Source organism: Aethalodelphis obliquidens, unplaced genomic scaffold, assembly GCF_003676395.1.
Source record: "Aethalodelphis obliquidens isolate GAN/ISIS:26980383/991018 unplaced genomic scaffold, ASM367639v1 scaffold8, whole genome shotgun sequence".
Taxonomy (NCBI): Eukaryota; Metazoa; Chordata; class Mammalia; order Artiodactyla; family Delphinidae; genus Aethalodelphis; species Aethalodelphis obliquidens.
Window position 1 is genome coordinate 13,876,216 of NW_020837952.1, and position 20,829 is coordinate 13,897,044.

The 20,829-nt window shown below is 35.9% G+C and overlaps 1 protein-coding gene across 3 annotated transcripts in view; it reads left to right on the top strand.

Moving 5' to 3' along the window:
• MSRB3 (methionine sulfoxide reductase B3) overlaps positions 1–20,829 on the top strand; it is a 175,049-nt gene that overhangs the window by 49,857 nt on the left and 104,363 nt on the right. For all 3 annotated transcript variants that reach the window (XM_027106930.1, XM_027106928.1, XM_027106929.1), the window contains 2 exons: positions 10,187–10,295; positions 11,920–11,997. In XM_027106930.1, the coding sequence (XP_026962731.1) occupies positions 10,187–10,295; positions 11,920–11,997 (187 nt within the window). The remainder of the gene's footprint in view (positions 1–10,186; positions 10,296–11,919; positions 11,998–20,829) is intronic.

Here is a 20,829-nt window from a genome sequence, read left to right on the forward strand (position 1 = left end):
TGAATGAATGGTGATGAACAAGTAGCAGCATCTTATGTATCAGAATAATGCCACGTAGTAAGTAATGTGATCTCTGTTCTTAAGGAATGCACATTCTGAGAAAGATGGCCACTCTGGGTCCAAATTTTGTTATCTATAGAATGGAGGGAGTTACATACTTCGTGTTTTTATGATTCTATTTACACATTTCCTCCTTTGCTTTACTATTGGAGGAAGGAGTAGAAGAAGTAAGAAGCATCGTGCTTCTTTCTGCCCAGAATGGCTGACTAGCTTCTTGGATTAGGATTTGAAGTAATGACAGTCCTCCTGGAGGATATTGAAGGAACGCGTAGATGTAATTATAATTAGCAGGAGGTAGCAGGAGGGGAGGATGGTGGTGTAGGGGTGAGAACAGGCTGTGGGCACATGGGTTAGTGAAAGATGGGCATGTTAATGTACAACAAAGCATTGGTTCAAGAGAGAAATATATTGAATGAGAGAATTAAATGAGGAGAGCTGCAAACGAGGAGCTTGCTCTCATTAACCAGGTGTGTGACCAGGTCACATAACTTCTTTGAGCCTTGGTTTCCTCATGAGGGCTTTGGACTAGAAGATCATCAGTTCCCAAATTATGAACACTCATTCTACTAATACCCTGTAAAACTGATCCCGTCATCAAATGGAGAAACTTTGCATACTACCATGTTTTATAAATTCTAAGATGAGCTGTTTTTACATTTCATCATCTTGGTAATGAGGATGCAGCTTAAAAATTATTTTGATAAGAAAGTATTGTGTCATGGTTTGATTGACAACTCTTTTTTACTTTTCTGGTGGAGCATAAAATAATGGTGCGTCAAAATACCACATGTTCAATAATGCACATCAGCATAAGAAAGTCTGTAAGAAGTCTTTATTAGGAAACCCATGTAACCTAGATTTTCCTGATCTGGTTTGACTATAGAAACTTCTCCTCAACCCTCAAGAGGAACTACTTGTGAACATTGTTTTCAGAGCCAGTGTTTCACAGGATATGTTTTGGGGAATGCTGGATTAGGTAATCTCATAGTCTTAAATCCAGAGAATTAATGGAATATTAGTCATAATAAAATATTTGAAAGTGGAACTCTAGAGAGGTAATAAAGGATTCAGAGTAGTAATAAAGAAAAAAATTTAATCCATCATTATTTTTTTAAATTTCACTGGTTTATTAAGCAAATATTACTGTTGCAGTTTTTAAACTAAATTCTAAGAAACATAGCCAGAGCCAACATTTAGAAAACATCTTTTAGGAAGAAAATTTAAATAGTAATAATTAAAATGGAGAGTTGAATAAGTATTTAAATACAACATACACTTATTTAGGGCTTACTCTTCTTAGGGCACAGTGTGAGGTGCTGGGGATGCAAAGATGACCGAAATTATCCCCCAGTCCCTCAAGGATATATTGAATAATTCAGAAGTCTTATGCCTTTTCTTTAGTTATCTGGCTGATAAAGAAAGCTGTACATTTTTTGAATTTTTTTTTCTCCAGAATCTCTTAGATTTTCTGGAATGTATAGCTAGACTCAGATTTAGCTGTCCACTGAGTGGCAATTGCAGACGTATTTTCTGCCCATCGAGCTTAGTTAATTTAGATTTTAAATTGGATTTGGGTGATAATGTAATTTTAGAAATTTACAAAGCTGAGCTCTTAGACAACATAAGTTTTATTTTCTTTCTAACAAAAGCATGCTTGATGTTACATGGAAATAAAATTCTGCATGGTAATCTAAGAGGGGGCTCCTTTCCTTCCTTTTTGTGGGTGGTTACCTCTCATCTCCTCAGTCTGTGCTCCCAAGGCGGTGAGGGAGGATGGGAGAGAGAACTATTTTTTGCAAGTCTTTTTGATTGCATGTGAAATGTAGAATGGAAATGAGCCTGTCTGTTTTTAAATTTTTTTTTTTCTGTACTGGCTATGATGTTCTAGTGAAGACCCATACTGGAAAAAAAATTAAAAACAGGGAACTCTAACTTCGTCAGACATTTCACATGCAATCAGATAGACTTGAAGTTAAGTAACTTTCTCTTCCACTGTTGTCACTTGATGATGGCAGTGCCTTTAAAACTTCTCTTTTTACTCATATGCTTTGCAAGTAAGAAAATGCTTTTTTGGATCAAGACATGTTTTAAATATTTCCCTAAACTCTAGTCTTTATGGTCCACATTAATACAAAAGTCATTGCTCTTGTATTTGCATTACATTTTGAAGTACTGATGAGTACTCTTTAGTTTTATTTGCTACCCTTAGAGAATGCTGATAAAATGACTATCACGCCTGTATTCAACAATTAAAAAATTTGTAACCCACAAGTAAAAGAAATGTAAAATGTGGTTTCTGTCTTACAGAGTTCATTCAGATGAGTGTATCATCGGATGAATGTAGTGGTAAAGCTCTCTGTTGTCACCTCTCAAGAAAATCATGCAGCCTTACAGATTACTTAATATCAAAGGCTAGAATTTAAAATCATACTAATAGACTTTAGATACTGTGGCAAATACATTTACTCCCATTGACTTACAGTGAGAAAACATTGGCATATTTCCCCTTTAATTTTAAAACTGCCTTATTTCTCAGCTGCCCAATTTTCCCTCTTCCAAATCAGAATCTACATTTTACCTTGGCTATTTTGCTTTGTTAAATTAGCTAATCCCACTTACACGAAAGACTCTTTGATTACCACCTTGACATTGTTCATATTTGACCACACTACATCTATCAGCTTGTCTGGATGGAGTTCTCTCCCCTATTTGAATCTTCTCTGGCCCTGTGACCCTGTAGATGCTGTTTCTGCAAATAATGTGAGTTTTCCATATCCCAATTATAATTGGACCTAGTCAATGTAGGTGGGCAAAGTTTAAGAGTGTTAATGTCTTCTTTGTTAACTCTCTTTACACAAAACTTTGCATATATTTTTACTATAAGACTGCACATTGTATTGATTGTTTTTCTTATCTTTTCTGCTACAGTATGTGCTCCCCTAAGGCAGAAACCTTGACTTATTCATTTTTAACTTTCCAGTACACATCACAGTTCTTAATTCACTGTAGATGTTTAATAAATAGTTGTAGAAGGTATGAATTAATATTAGGCTCAACAGTTTATGTCTTCAAAGAATTTATAATCTGGGAAAATAAAGCAGAAACAACTGACGACATTTGAGAATAATTGCAATATATTATATTAGCTCATGTAAATAGTACCCTGCAGGGTAAATACACTAGTACTAAGGATATTCAGATGGAAGATCAGAGTAGGGGTGAATTTATCAGGATATGTAGACTTGGAAGGAAAATTTCCTTGAAAATATTTTCTTAGTTTATCTATTCAAACCTTCAGTATGGAAACCAGAAGGCCAATTTTATCATTCAACTATGCACCACTAAACCATATGGTCTTGTTTAATTCAAGAAGTTTAAAATGGTGTGTTGCCGTGGCATGCTTTTACGTCCATTAATGTTAATTAGAACTCTGTGCATGCATCAATAGAATATAACTGAAACTGCTCTGTAGAACTGTCTTATATGAAGTAATAGAAAAACAGCAAGAAGGCATTAAATGTGATTATTACTATGAGAAATAAAGATACGATTTTTCTCACATATAGAAAGGAAAACAAATCCTTACCTTAAAAAGAAACAATTGTCTGCTTTCTGATTCCTAAGATCTAGAGTTTTTGTTTTTTGTTTTCCTTTTGTGTTATATTTAGGACTTAGAGGACAGATGAAATTAAACTGAACCTAAATGTAAAAATCAAGAATGTTTTTAAAAAATGGAAACTAAGTTGAGGTACTAATTTTATACTTTCTTTAGTTATGGATGTTCCCTGCTACCACCTGAAGCGGAGAGTTACTGAACTATCTCCGAAGGGTAAAAACATTGTTTGGCCAAAGGATTTTGCTCTCTAGGCCTATCAAAAATTCATCACCAAAGAATGTCTGTTGAGTATCTTACACATGGCTCCAGGTTGGGAATGATGATCTATAGTCTGAAAGGGATGACATTAAATACATAGAGCAAATTAGCAGAGACCACATGTCTAATTCTGTGTTCAACGTCCAGCCAAGCACTCTCTGAGAGCTATTTTGAGTACACCACTTGGCTTAAAGGATTTCACTTGGAAGGAAGGAAGGTAATGCCAGACAATGTCTGTACCAAGATATGCAATTGTAAATTTCCAGATGTAAAAGCATATTCTTTTTTTGTTGTTTACCTACTCCATTCATATTCAGGTTTTAGTATTTGCGTTGCAATTACTTGTCTCCATCTCTACCACTGGAGTATGAACTTTTCCGTGTATTCATCTCTTGCATTGGCCATTTCCACTGGGTGTTCAGAAAGCTCTCCTTTCCGATAGCAGCATAGTCAACTTCCTCTCCTCCTTAAGGCAGGGCGGTGCTCAAAAGTCACCTCCCTGAGTCTTACCTTGACCACTCTATTTAAGGTTACAGCCCTTACTTCTAGCAATCCCAGTCTTCTTTGCCCTGCTCAGTTTTGCTTTTTCTCCATCCTGTATACTTAACACCTTCTAAGAGGCTATATAGTTTTCTTACTTATTTTCACTGTGTTTTATCTGTCTTCCCCTACCCCTGCTGGAATGGGAGCTCCATGAATGTAGGATCTTTATTTCGTTCACAGATATATCTTAAGTACTTAGAATAATGCCAGCGTATAGTAGGTGCTCAGTAAGTAATATTGAATGAATGAATGAGTATTTTTTAGTACAGTGCCTGGCACTCTGTAAACACTCAACATTTTTGATGACTTAAAAAACCAGTAAGAAAAATGTCAGATCAGTGGTCCTCAAAGAAAGTCCTACAGCCCTAGTTGCATGGAAACCAGAGGACTGAAGCCAGAGTGGCATGGCATCTGAGATTGTATGTTAATCTCAGGAATGTTTTTCCTGTATAGGTCTACGTTGAGAGAAAAAATCAGAAAAATTGAGCATGCTTCTACAAGCATGGAGCTTTTCTTTCTTGTGCTTTGCATTTTTTTCTTAAAGCCTTTATTAAATTACTAGAGTGCAAAACAAACAAAACACAAGAGAAAAATGGTTCATGGCATATAATTTTATATTCTATTATAAAAATGGACTAGATTTGGTTTTTATAAATGCCCACTTATTTAGAAATTCCTAACACTGCTACATCTGGGATAAAAGTTTCTTTAATTTCCCAGTATGACAGACTAATAACCAACTGAAAATTATAATTTATAGTGAAAATTAAAATACACCATTTTTAAATATAGTAGCAAGATATTTCAACATGAACTTTACTGTTTTAACCTAGTTAATTCAAAGCAAAACAAGATAGTCTTATCTCTTATTCACTTATTATTTTGGGAAGATATTTAATAGTTTCATTTTTTCTGATCCTAGGACCAAAATTAAAGTTATGGGATCTTTGGATTTTGTTTTGTTTTGCTTTTTCGCACTGAAATATAAGATTTATGACTTAAAAGTGCTCTAAGATTTAGTTAACAGATTTGATTTACTTCTAAACAGGACTTTAAAAAGCCTTTCAACGTTTTATAGACTTTGTGAGAATCCCGTTTGAACCTTGTCACTGACCCTGTGCTGAAGGAATGAACACAGAGAATACAGACATTGGCTAATAGACAAATGTTTTTACTTTTCTGGATGTACTGTAGTGATTATTACTTTTCTCTCATATTATCTTAAGTTGTTAGTGATAGTTTTCAAGCTGAAAGTTATTGCATAATTTAAGAAGAAAGAAGAAATTTGTAGCATAATTTTTCCATGGGCATTGCAGTCAGATAGCCTGGGATTTGAGTCAGTATATCTATTTGCTGTTTGTCCTTAGTAAGTTATGTTATAACCTCTCTGAGCCTCAGTTTCTGTATCTGTAAAATGGGTGTGACATTTACCTCCTAGAATTATTGAGAGGATTAAATGTAGTTACGTGAAAGTGCCTAGAAATGTGCCTGGCACGTAGTAGGCACTCAAATTTTAATTTTCTTCTCTTCTTTCAATTCTCATTTTAATCATTTTTAAAGATAACTTGTGAGGAAAATACTGTTCTAAGGGAATTATTATGGAAAAATAATTACCAATAAAATACTGCAGCACACTGAAATACCTGATCTGGTTACCTTTTAAAATACAGTTTTAACTTCAGAATTCACTGTAATCAAAATGATAATATAATACTGCATTTGTTTAGACAGTGTTTGTTAAGTGCTAATTGCTATGATCCTTATAGCAGACCTCTGAGGGTGGTAGCACATAGACCCATTTGTCTAAGGTCATGTGACTAGGAAGGAGGCAAGGCAGAAAGTGAACTCTAATGCAAGGCAACACTGGCTTTGAGGCAACAATATGGAACAAGCTGTGATATGAAAAGAGACTTGGGGCATATTTTAGCAAATAAATGCCCTTGGATAGGGTTCAAGGTGGGTCTGATATATACCAATGTTACTCTGTATGGAATGGTGTTATGATTAGATACCAAAGTGGCAATATTACCCTCTCAGATATGCTTTGTGTTGCGTGTGTATACACATATGCTCACTTGTGGCTTCGAAGTACTCTATTAACCATTTAAATAAAGGAAAAAATCTTTCCCTAACATACTTCTAAGCCAATTTAGGGGTCATTGAACAGATGTCATATAATACTAATGTTAAATTACCCTGTGTAATAAGAAAATTACAGTACCTAAGTGAAGATAGTAAAGGGAAACCATCCAATGAATTATTCTAGAATTTCAAAATGAAATGATTTCTTTGAAATTAACAGTGGCACCACATGACTTTAGAAAAGTGAGTCTGATAGGGAAAAGGGAAATTAGAGACAAAAGTGAAGCCTTTCTGTGTTTATATATGCCAGCTTTTGGTTATGATGCTAGGAGAGCTAATGTAATAGTACAGCTTTCAATTGTCCAGGAAGTGTATTATTATTAAACTATGTGGCAAGAAATTTATTAAAATCTGACTAACTTTTCATTGTTTAGTATTAAATCACGATGGTTGTTTCTAGTCCACATATACTTCCTTTTGCTATTAGGTACACTTTAAAAGCCTAATTATTTTGAGAACATAGTATGACCAAAGAATAAAAATGTACAAAGTTTGACAACTTTAAATAAACACTAGCATTTCTTAAAGAACAAACCTCACTTACAGTTAGGAAACAATATTTATATTTAAGGTTGAAAAGCCAGGATGTAGGAAAATTTTGCTAATTTGGAAGATGACCTTTAAGTGCACCAAAACCAAATAATTTGTAGGCTATGACATAGGGCACATTCCTACAAAATTTGTGTGAATACTGCTTTAGTGGTTCTTGAAAGACAAACAAAGAAAGCTGGAATGAAATCTTTATCCCCCTTACAAATAAGACGGAGACTAACAAAAGAGTACAGCAGCACTCTTTCAAAGCTTGCCATTAAAACGAGGTCTCTGTAGCACAGCTAATGAGATGGTTCATAGTAGAAAACAATCTGTTTTTAAGAATGTTTAGATCAAAAGTAATTTCTAATCTATGAAATAAAGTTTTTTCAATACCCTTCATTCACCAGTGAAGCTTTTATGTTTGTCTTATTTACTTCAATCAGATGTTTTCAATTTTACCTTTTTTCCTTGTACAAATCCTTGACATGGTTCGTCAATACTGACCAACAGTTTTATTCTTTTTCTTCAGAAAAGAGAGATTTTTGAGAGAGGGAGAATGAAAAAGAGAGAAACATCTTTGCCTAAACGATTTGCAAGCATCTGTGCTTTAAGCTACTTTTTATGAACACTCCTTAGTAAATGACTCAAGGTAAAAAAGCAGAAAAGCATCCAATGTTAGGAAATTGCAATCCAATACCATGTAATTTAAACCTGCAGTTGCTTCTCTTGTACTAAATGACATACAGATGGGTAGCTTAGTTCTCTCAACTTTGGGAACACAATTGGCCTTTTTGTATGAATGAACGTATATTAACAAAAATATTTTAGACAGAATTGTTTAATTCTAATTGTATAGATTTTAATTATCTATGCCATTGGAAAGAATAATTTTAACCAAGTTATTTTGTCACGTTAGATTTACAATTAATGAATTTTGGGGGATAAAATCCACAAAGATACAACCCTTTCAACATACAAAGCAATAAAAACAAAAAGTTACTTTTTAAGACGTCTATAGCAAATTGAGCAGAGACTCACCTATCACAGCCAGTTCTGCATTCAAGTTGTGGAGAGGCTTGTTCTGACAGGACAAACATTTCTCAGGGAATCATTTCTATCTCTTAGAAAATATTAAAAGTGTAAGTAGTAGGTATTTGCATAAAGCCTAGTGTAATATGGGGTTCAGTGAGATGAGAGACCAACATGCCATTAGTGTGATTTGCCAGCTGTTCCTGTGGATCTTTTCAGGCCAGAGCAGGGCCAACATCCTTTGTGGAAGGTCAGAAGAGGCGCTATTTGACAACCCACAGGCCTACTCAAAGGTGTGTTTTGCTGTTCGGCTCTGGTTTGCTCTTTTGCTGCCTCCATATTTTCTCATAGAGAATCAACCACTCTATCTTGGTGGCCCTGATTCTGGAAGCTGATATCCTTCTTCAATCCCACAATCAGAGTCAGTGGTTAGTTAAGTTTCTCCTGTTTTAATTTCAGTGATCTCGTATACTATGACATTAGGTGCCTTAAAAGTAAAAGAAGTAGAAAGCATTTCTATTCCTAAATCATATTTCTTTTATGTTTCAAAACAAATTGAGTTTAATATTTGGGGAACTAAGCAAGCTTTCTTTCAGTAATTTCATAACATGGTAGGAAATTTTTGCATGTGGTGACATCTGCGTGCCTCTTTCGCACTGTGATGGAAAAGCAAAGAAAAGCAATTTTACTGCAGTGAGTAAGGGTTGCTGTGTCTGGAGTTATTGATCATCCCGTGGTACTCATGGGGGATTGGTTCCTGACCCCCTGCAGATACCAAAATCTGAGGATGCTCAGGGCCCTTATATAAAATGGCGTAGTATTTACATATAACCTATGCACATCCTCCCTTATACTTTAAATCATCTCTAGATTACTTATAATACCTAACACAATGTAAATGCTATGTAAATAGTTGCCTTAGCATGGCAAATTCAAGGTTTGCTTTTTGGAACTTTCTGGAATTTGGGGGGGGAATATTTTCCATCGTGTTTGGTTGAATCCATAGATGTGGAATCTGTGGATACAGAGGGCCGACTGTATTTCTTTTCAGTCATTTGTTCAGGTAAGACAAAATACCCCATATAAGCGGGTATTGTCTGGACATTTTATTGCGGTCTGTATAAGTTGAAGTAAAAGCTAACATTGTTATTAGAATCTAATTAAAATTATTTTACCATTCAAATATATTTAGCCAGTGAAGTCTTTCTAAGTATACTTTATAAAAAGAAAAATGTAGGTCTCTAAATAAAATCACATTCACTTTTGCTTTTCTTTGTCTTTCCTCCCTCCCTATTTTTCTCACTCTTTCTTTGGAACTTCTTGAATCTGCATTAGTGTAAATGCCTTCTCCTGCAGTCTATTAAATGTTTCTTGCTGCCCGTTTAAGCGCGGTAAGATACAGTCTTGCAAGAGATATTTGTTTTTAAGGACTCTTCAGAACCTAGTGAAGCCTCTGACAGAATCACAGAGAATTCCTAGCTGTGGAAAGATACATCTTTAGGGTTCAGTAAACAAATAGGATAGTATTTAAATCACCCAGGTTGGAAATTGAATGAGGAAGGTTTTGGGCTATTCTACTAAAACGAATGGAGAGTTATTGTTTAATATAATATGCCCATCCTCTTATATATACAGCATAAATGCTTATAAATAGAGTTATGCTTTTTGAATCCATTTGAAAAAAAAGAAATTCAAGGTACTGGGAGACGTAAAGGATGTATTCCCACCTCGTGAATGTTCAATGGGTTTTTACTGTTGCCTGCCAGCAGCTTTGGCAATAGCACATTGTCAGTGCTCCAGTGGAATCACCTGAATCTTGAGTACCATTCTTTTTAAACTGAGAGAAATAGCCAGCTGCAGTTCAGGTAAGTTTGTCTAGTGTGTTAGGGACTGACCTGGTCATTGACAAGTGACTGCAGAAGCTGTGCTGTGATGGCCAGCCAAAGCAGTTATTTAGGATTCAAGCTAAAAGTCCTCCTTCTCTCACATCCTCTCTCTTTCCAGGGTCATGTAGGGATAAAAAGAGCTGTAAGGTGGTCTTTTCCCAGCAGGAACTGAGGAAGCGGCTGACACCCCAGCAGTACCATGTCACTCAGGAGAAAGGGACCGAAAGGTAAGGCGAGCTTACGAAAACGCCATTAAGCAAGAGCTAGTTTTCTTCATCCTCCGTATCCCCCCGCCCCACCTTTGAATCCTCTTCCTTGCCACTTAATTTAAAGGATTCTATACTTATTTGCTAAAGTCTACAAATTAGTATCCTTGAAAAGGTTGAAAATGGTATTGCTTAGATTAAGACTAAGTTTTATTTATTCTTTCCCCCATTTAATGAACACTCTATCTTTTGTAAAGTCACAAGGCTTTTGTTAAGGGCCTGTTTCTAGTTTACTACAAAATGTGTGGAAGTAATAGCGATTTAGGTACATTTTTTGGGAAGACATCAGAGTAAGCAAAACCATGAGGGACATGGCACTTTGCCAGGATACTGAAAATTTGAAGGTGGCCATTGTAAGTATAGACGTTTTGGCTGCAAAAAGAAGGTAGCATAATTTAGTTCCTTTCTACCCCACTCCAATTTCTTTTTGAAGCACATGTGGAGAAAGTATTTATTGGCTCATTTGTGGTTGGAATGTCAAAAATTTTCAATAACTGCCCTCACATGGCTTGGGTCCTTGGAAGTTTGCCCTAAGTCCCGAAAAAAGAGTTTGTTCACTTCCAAGACTGTTTGTAGTGAATAAAGTCTCTCTCAGCTGATTCCAGCTCAAAGGTAACTTGCCAAAGTCCAACCATTTTGTTGTCTAATTTATACCATGGAGCTTGGCATAAGGCTGTAACTTACCTCTGATCCAAATTTATTAATGATGTAACTTCTTGTTTTCATTCATGAACTGAAAGAGCTCTTTACCACACGTGGGGTCTTTGTTAATAGGCAACACTGTCTTCCTGTCACAGTATATACTGTTTACTGAATTCACCAAATGCTGAATCTCTGACAACGTACACCTTTACTGCACAATGAGTTAGCGATGGACTTCGGTTTTGGTCCAAGTCATCTACCCGTCCTGTTGTGTACATGACTAGCAAAATGATTTAATGCACACAAACAACTAGAGATTAGGTCATTCTTAAAAATTCTGTTTATAAAAAAATTGGACCTCATAAAGAGGGTGAAAGGATAATAAAAACAAGCTGCAGAGCACAGACTTCTTGTTGGGCTAGCACAGCTGATTTGTATTAGCTGAATGACCTCCTAGCCTTTAAGATTGTTAACTTAGAAAAATATTCCCTTAAAGCTGCAATATTCCTTTTCAAACCAAAAAATAAGACTCCTTCCACTGGAAGTGTTGGACCCTTCTGCATTTTCTGGTATATACTCTTGGACACTGTAGAGTAGCAGAAATCTTATGTAATAATGTTTTTTTTCTGTGAATCTGTACTACAGGCTTCTTTTTTTTTTTAATAGGAAAAAAAGTTTTCTAAGCATTACATAACTAGATGGCCTGATTTTTAAAAAAATTTAACCCACACTAGTTTGGAGTTGTTATATGCACATTTTATTATACAGATTTGAAATGTATTAGTAATGTTCAGATTTCCATATGTTTGGTCTGTTCTCATTTTAGGACAAAAAGCCCTTGAAAGTTTTCTTAGAAAAATGTATTTTAAGCAAATAAGTTCTATAAGAAATAATGCTAACTTGTTTAATTAAATTTTTTTATGCTCTGTTTATTGTGTATCAGTGCCTTCGAAGGAGAATATACACATCACAAAGATCCTGGAATATATAAATGTGTTGTTTGTGGAACTCCATTGTTCAAGTAAGTATGTTAAAAACCTATGGATATGGACAAATCACAGATGGCAACAAACTTGGTATTGTCTGTTCACATTAGAATCTTTCCATTACTAAATTTTCTTTTTTCTAATTTTTCTATTCCCCCCACCCCCCACCAAAACAAAAGTAATTATTGACTTTGACGATAAACTACCAGTTTGATAGACTGGCTGATTTCTCATTGTTTGGATCTTTAAAATACCTAACGTTAACTTGTTCATCTTAGTAACCATGGTGCTTAGCAGAGCTATAAAAGAGATTTTGGTGAACGTAGAAATGTCTATGTATTTATTGATTTTTCTGTCATCGAGTGAGGGCCCTAAATTTATTTATTTGACCATGATGGAAGTTCTCTGTGTGCGTCTTTCAGATTGAATAGTATCCACCAAGTTGATTATTCATACTTGAGCAATGAAGGGCAATAGCTGTATTGAAAATAAAGTGGGAAATATAATAGATATTTGTGCATATATAAGTAAATTACATACTCTGAGTTTTGCATTAATCCAGAATCTTTGTTTTAAAGATCCCAATAGTTTACTATAAAACAGGCCAGTACATAGACTTTTTCAACAGAATAGTTAATTCAGACAGTGTATTCTGGAGCTTATGGATCTTAATCAAGAAAGAAAGCTCTTTACTAAAAATTTATTTATGTAGGTGGAGAAAATCCTAGAAGCCCTGTACTTCCCATAGGGATGCTGATTTGGGGGAATAAAAAGAAAGAAACCTTAATTGAGAGTAAATGTCATTTATTTAAAACAGAATTACAGACTTCTTAGGGGAAATGAACAAACAAGAATCTGATATGTGTAGCAAGTAAAACATACTTAACATCTCTCCACAAATGTTTCCTTTTGAAAACACTAGCATTTACAGATTTCCCAGAAATAACAGGAAACAGTAGTTTCCTTGAAAAAAAAATTTTTTAAGTTTAAAACCTTTCTTAACTTGCATAAACCTTATTGCACATTAGTGTTGGTTGAGAATCTGTTCTGAATTCTTACGTATTTATTCTTTCTGTTAAAAAAACCAGCCCTTCAAATTGTCACCCATTTCCTCTCAGAAAACACACGTCTTTATATTTCAACACCTTTAGTTTGTGTCATAATAGTTGATATAACACTTAAGATAGTTGCTGAGCCATGTTAAACTTGTTAATATCCCAAATGGTAAAAATTGGCCACATCTCCTTTGCTTTTTGTTTAAGATTCTTCATTTCTTTCCCTATTATGTGATTCAGTAAAGTAGTGGATCTAAGGAAAACTTACTGTTTTAAATAAGAAACAGAACCACTGTAAATGAAGGATTTAACCCATGTGACATCTTGAGTCACAAATAGTAAAACCAAGACCCTTATCCAAACATAGGTGCTGCTGGGGTTCAGGATTTCATATTTGATGTGATATTGACTCTAAAGGAAACTTTAGCATTCTTGTAAGGAAAGCTTTTGTTTTCTAAGTTTTTAAGGAATATAGTTTAATATTTTTAATTCTATATTTAAAAAAAAAAAGTGTGCTTCTCCATCCTTGGTTTCTTGTCATTTCTAGGGGGAGCAATATCCCCGCTTCGGCCTTAATTGTAGAATACAGTATTCTTTGTCCTGGTGCCGCTTTCTTCGTACTGGAGAACTTGTGCCCTGGGTGGCCACAGGGCATGGGGCCACAGGGCATGGACAGTTTTGAGGGAAGCAATTTTCTGGTCCTCAACCGCTATACAATACACTTTCCTGAAACTGCTGTCTGTGTCTGAGAGAGTCTGTAGTCGGCCACCTCTTCCTTCCAATCTCCTCTGTCATAGTCGCCCTTCTCCCACTTCACAAAAGATATCATACCTTCCACCCATCCCAAATATTACTATGACTTGTTGTCACAGGATAAAATCTTGAAGGCATCAAGCAAAAGGACAGTTCAGGAAGGCATTACTTCTGAAGGAGAGACCCATGAAAGCAAGGCCAAAAAAAAAAAACAAAAAAACTGAGAAATATTGAACTGGTAAAAAAGTATTGAAACAGTATTTCATCTCGGAAAGGCTCAGTCTGCCTGCCAGCTGTCTGCTTATCTGTCTCTCCATCTGTTGTCCGTCTATCCATTTTCTACCAGTCTTAAGTGAGATGTGTGTCATGAAAACATGTATCAACATATTTATTCAAAATTTTTAAATGAAAGTCTTTGTGTGTGTGTGTGTACAGGAAATAAGTCTGATTTACTTGATAGACAGGACGGTGAGGACTGCCTTTGCAAATTAGGTTATATGGTGGACTTCTCCCGTTCATTAACTGATCTAGATATGTCACTCTAAGATTTTGACAGAAATATATTTTAAGCATGTCTATATACAGAACACCAGGTAATTTATCTTTTTTCAATTATTTAAATTTTTGATAAGAAATTTTAGCTGTCACTTTAAAATGTATGAGGAAGGGCGTATCAGTCAGCACCCAGTATGGATACAGAAGCCACACAGTAATTTGAACAGGAAAGTTTAATGTAGAGAATTACTGTGTGTGACAGAGGATTATGGTGATGAGGGATTGGCTAGTAAGAAGTAAATAGAAATTCTAAAGAATACAAAGATAGCAAATATAGGAAGCTATCGTGGACCCTAGGGCTGAGACAGAGCCCAAGGAAGAGCTTTCCCTGCAACCCGCCCCCAGCCCAGCCTTTCTGGGGCTGATGGCACAGGAGTCACTGGGGCCATGATGTTGTAAATTTCTGGAAATCTGCCTTCTGGAATTTGCTAGAAACCTCCCCTCTGGGGTGCTGGGGAAAGCTCTTTGCTGGGAGGTGTCTCCCTGGGAGTGCTCCACTACAAAACTACCTGAGGGAAGTGCTAGGGGAGGCTGCTGGCCACCAGGTGCTGCTCACTCCTGTGCCCTGAAGCCTGCACCTCGCTCCAGAGAAGCCAGGAGCCTGTCACCTGAGAAGTAGTGAAAAGGGCTGGGGGCTGGAGAGGCTGCGCAGGCTAAGGAGTTGGGTGCTGGGGAAGCCGCCCACGTTGCAAGGGCCTGCAAATAGAGAATCTGCATGCACTGCGGGAGCCAGATGCTAGAAAAGCCACGGGCTCTGCAGGAGCCTGTTGAGAAAGCATACTGAAACCAGGAAGGAAGAACCTCTTTCTCCTGCAATCCTTCTCCTGTGCCCTCTACTGACAAGGTTTAATATCATGTTAGCTGACAAAGAAAAAAATATTTAAAGGTCCCAGATCCATTTTAGCAGAGCAGGCAAGGAAGATGGATTTAGAGGTGAGAGGCAATAAATAAATTGGTAACTGGCACAGAGTCTTTCTGTTTTGTTTTCAAAATTCTTTTATGGGTTCGTGAGCAAAAGTTTGAAAACCACTCAGTAGTCTAGTGTATTAATGGCAGCACTATCAGACACCCTCTGGAGATAGCTGGTTTCGTACTTTGAACACAAAGTGTAGGAAACAATTGAGGTGCGTGTGTGTGTGTGTGTGTGTGTGTGTGTGTGTGTGTGTGAGTGTGAATGAGAAAGTGTGTGGAGTGTTTGTTTGTTAGAGAGGAGGGAGTGAGGTGGAAAAGACTACATAGAGGAACAATGTGAGAAATAACAGTGGGAGGGAAACAGATAAGAAATAAAAAGAAATAAGAAGGAAGTGCTGAGTTTAAAAATGCCCATCATTAGCGCTATGAAAAGGTTTTCCCAACTGCTATTTCTGTTATCTTATTGACACTCTGTGTGTGTGTGTGTGTGTGTGTGTGTGTGCGCATGCGTGCAGCATTCACATATATGTATAATTCTCATCATTTACTTGACTGATATATATATGTATATATAATACTTCCTTACAAAAAAGACCATTCAAACTTGTACTCTACCCTAAATACACTCCCTCTCAACAATATACTGCTTTTTTACTGCTTACCAAGTACAAGAACCTTATTCACAGGCTGCTTTATAAACCAAATGTGTAATTTATTCCATGGTTCACATTTTCTTTACATTCACAAATTCTACCAAGCTAGTTTATTTCTCATATAATACTACTGACTTTCAGTTAGTAAATTAACTGACAGAAGTAAGAATGTTCTCTCCTCTGGTTATTTGAACTTCTAAACTTTCATGAAATGAATTTGTTGAACATCAGATAAACCAGAAAAGTCATTGGTGAAACAATTTAATTCAGTAAGTATTTTTGACATCTTGTACTTTGCTCTGGCTGACCCTTTGCCAGGTGTTGTGAAACAAAATAAACTTATGAACTATTTTTTTCCTTAAGGTGCTTATAGTTTTGTTGGAGTGATAAGAAAAACACAATAAACAGTTACAAAGTGTGGAAAAATAACATTAAAGTCTATCTGAATATGACTGTTTGATATGCTTTCATAAGTAATAGGAATGTATATGACTGCATCAAAGTAGGGCCTGTTTTCATGGAGGAGAGGAGAACACACTTTACCAGGCAGAGAATATCTGATAGAGAATGCCATATGAGACGAGGAATTAGAGATAGGATCAAAACTGGATTTTTCAAGGACATAATTATGAGACTGGTCCAATAGGAGTGGGGAGGTAAGGTATGTTGGGAGGAATGGAGAAATGGCTGGAGGGTTAAAAAGGACCAAATAAGGAAGCCCTGGGATCCCAGAGAAGACACTTAAGTTTCTGCTTGAAATTCTTTAAGCCTTGGCATCCTTTCCTCCAGGAAGCCCTATCTGAAACTTCCAGGTTGAACTCTAGTGTCCTTCATCTCTGTTCCCGTAGCACCTTGTATGCACTTCCATCATTGCATTTTCTGCTGTGTTCTGTAATTATCTGTTTATGTGCCTGTTTGTCCACTAGCAAGTAAACTCCACAATTGCAAGGCCATGCCTTAGTCGTATTTATACCTCTAGTCCCTGGCATGTAATAATCACTAAATATTTGTTTGTTGATCAGATGCATGTCTGAACTTTGTGAGACAGGTTGTGGAGAGACTTTGAATAAGACAAAAGCATGATGAAAATGGGAATTAAGCTGTAACAGTTCACAAGATAGATTTCTGGAGCTGAAAAGAGAAGGAAATAGGGCTTTTACAGCTTCAGTGGGAACTTTTTTCCTTGTTAGCTGATAAACCTCAATGTTATCCATGTGTGATCAGCTCCTGATAATTTTAAGACTTTCAAGAACCACATAGGATCGTTTTTATTTTCTATACATTTACTAATAAGGCCTTGCACTGAATTAATAGCTCATTTTACACAGGTTCACTAATGAGGGTGATGATAATAATAATGGTAATAATAATAATAATAATCAAGAGCTAATACTTACATAGCACTTACCTCTTGCCAGGCATGGTTCTAAGTGCTTTATATATATGAACTCCTTTAATCTTCACAACAACACATTTTATAGATGAAGAAACTGAGAGGATAATTGCCTTGTGAAAAACAGACAGTATACAAATGGATTTAAAATGGCAATAGTCAAACTTTTAGGAAAGAATAAAGTTAAATAATTATAAGAAAATAAAATTTTAATATTTTGTTTTGGTCACTCGAATCTGGTTATTTTACTCAGCATAATTGGAACAAATGGAACACACAGACACACAGACACACACACCTCAATTCCTTAAAAAATTTGCCTTTGTCATAGTAAATATTTAAGTTGACAATTGAAGACCATTCCAGTCTAGGGAGGGCTGAACCAAAAGTAAATAGATCCATCATGGTAGATCATTAAGAAGAACTCAGCTCCAGGCTGGTTGTTATCCTTGGGGAAGTCCCTTGGAATCCTGACAGGAAGATGTAGCCAGTATTCAGGAAACCATCAGGCCATCTGCAAAGTAGGGCAGCAGCTGGATTCATGGGCTGGATTCTAGTTATTAAAATTGGAATGTCACTTTATTTTCACTATTAACCCCCCATTACATTTTCTCAAGTAGCTGTGTTCCAAATTTTTACCACTTTTTTTTTGAATTCTCTCCCTACTTTTCTGAGAAAATTGAGGCCACCTGACATGAGCTATCTTAAATGTCTTTCCTTCTACCTTGAAATTTCTTTGTATCTTCATTTTTATCAAACAATCAAAACAAGCACAGGCTAAAAGCAACTGGTGGAACCAGTTGAATATTAGCCCAGATGTGTGACCTCAAATTCATCACCTATAAAATGGGGAAAATAAAACCAAACAGGTGTAAGAACTAAATGCAGAAAAATGCCTAGTATATGGCAGGTATTCAACAATGTTAAGTTCAAGTGGGCCTGACCAAGTTTGGGGAACGTATCATACTATCACAACAGCCTAAGAAGCTCCTTATAATGTGAGAAAGTGCAGCCTTTACTAGAGAGAGTCTGACTGTTAACAGTAGATGTTAGTGTGATGAGTCACTGCTCCAGCTGTGTTGCTACATTTCAAATGGGACTCTGCTGCAAAACTATTAACACATGCTGCATTTCACATGCGCCTCCTGTGCAGTTTTATTCCAGGCTACTAGAAAATTTAAGCCCTTTTTCAGCTCTTTAAGAACATAAGCCCTTTCACTGAAGAAATTCCAGTTCAATGCCACACACAATTTACTCAACTATACTGTTCCATTTACCACTAAAGGAGACTTTCAACATAAGCTTTTCCCCTTCTGGTATAGTGGGTTTTGTTTTGTTTTGTTTTGTTTGTGTGTGTGTGTGTGTGTGTGTGTGTGTTGGAGGTGGGCAGATGTGAAAGCAGGGAGGGGGAGGAGAACGGGGAGGGAGAGATGGAGTTTTCCATCCTTACTTTCTATTCAAATCCTATTTTTCCAACCCTTTCCCTATCCATATGATAGTTACTCATAAACCATTCCAGTCACTATGGAATTCTGCTAGGCAGAGTAACGTGAACTTAACTTCAAGCTTTCTTTTTATGGAACACTAGCTGGAAATTGCTCATAATTCTAGCAAATGTTTCTTAACCTTTAACAAAGTACATTTAACTTGAATTTAAAAGAGCTGAATTGCCCTTCACCTCATTTTAAATCCATAAAAAAGTAAGCTTTCCAGTATAATGAAACCATTATGAAATGAACTAGATTTCTGAATAGTGACTTAAGCTTTTGTTGTATCTAAATAACTCATATATTATTTTGAAGAGTGTACAAAATTGACTTCTCTCATTCTATTGACCTTCCTGTCTTGTCCCCACATACAGTGATTTATAGGAAAAGAATCTGTAACGTAGGGAGGTACATTTCTGTCTTCATTTCATCTGAAAGCTCAGGGCGAGACAACAGCTAGATTGAAAGAAAAGTACTTCCTGGAGCTACTGGCAAAGATAGGGAGCGAAAAACATTGTTAGTGCCTGACTCATTAAACCATCAGAGAAAAGAAAAAAAAGAAAAACATAAATAGTATAAAAACATGGCATAAAATAAAGGAAGGAACAACTCCATTTTGAGAAACTGGAAAACTATAGTAAGGCATGTTTCAAAGTGTAACAGTATGCAAAGATAATTATAACTGCATTTCCCTAAATAAAAACTATATACCCACATATAGAAAAATTGAAGCAATAACTACACATAAAATCCCTGGATAGTTGAAACTGGGTATATGAGTATTTGTGTATATATATATGTGTGTTTTGGGGGAAGAAAAGTGGGGAAAGAGCAATCTTGCCTTGTATTTCCTAAACTACAATCCTAGTTCTTTAGTTAATTTTTCAGATGTAGACAGAAATAACTTAGATTTTTCTTAGTGAATTAGAATGGATAGAATAAATTAGGAAACAAAATAGGTAAATTTTTTAAAACTATAATTCATGTAAATTTATCTTGTTTGTATAAACATGCATCAGAAAATCAATGAACATGTTATTCAAATTCACAGACTTTGAAATTATTTAAAGACAGCTTATAAAAAATAATGTACAAGTTTTCTCCTGTACTTCTGAGGCAGTCCACAAAGCTGCTCTTCTTATTAATGAATAATACTTTTTTCGAAACATGGTCATCAATGCAATAAGAATTGCATAAATTTTCACTCAGAGACATGTCTTCAATGGGTTTTATACATGGATAAGTGACCTAACACATTACATTATCAAAGAAAAGTGCAGAAGCCATCCAGAGTACCAAGTGGAAATAAAGTTTTGTAAAGTTCCAGCATGGACTTGCTGTATAACCATAAGCAAGTTACTTAAACATTCCATCTCATTTTTCTCATGTGTAAAATGGTGAGAATAACATCAACCTTTTCTAGCTCATAGCATTACTGTACCAAATGAAATAATCACACAAAGATGCTATTAAAGATATAAAGAACAAACAGCTCATACAGCTTAATACAAAAAGAAAACAAACAACCCAATAAAAAAATGGGCATAAGATCTAGACATTTCTCCAAAGAAGACATACAGACGGCCAACAGGCACATGAAAAGATGCTCAATATCATTAATTATTAGAGAAACGCAAATCAAAACTTCAATGAGGTATCACCTCACACCTGTCAGAATGGCCATCGTCACAAAATCTACGAACAATAAATGCTGGAGAGGGTGTGGAGAAAAGGGTACCCTCCTACACTCCTACATTCCCACCGAATGTAAATTGGCGCAACCACTATGGAAAACAGTATGGAGGTTCCTCAAAAAACTAATAATAGAGTTACCGCATGATCCTGCTATCCCACTCCTGGGCATATATCTGGACAGAACTATAATTAGAAAAGATACATGCACCCCAATGTTCACAGAAACACTATTTATGATAGCCAAGACATGGAAGCAACCTAAATGTCCACTGAGAGATGAATGGATAAAGAAGATGTGGCACATATATACAATGGAATATTAGTCAGCCATAAAAAAGAATGAAATAATGCCATTTGCAGCAAC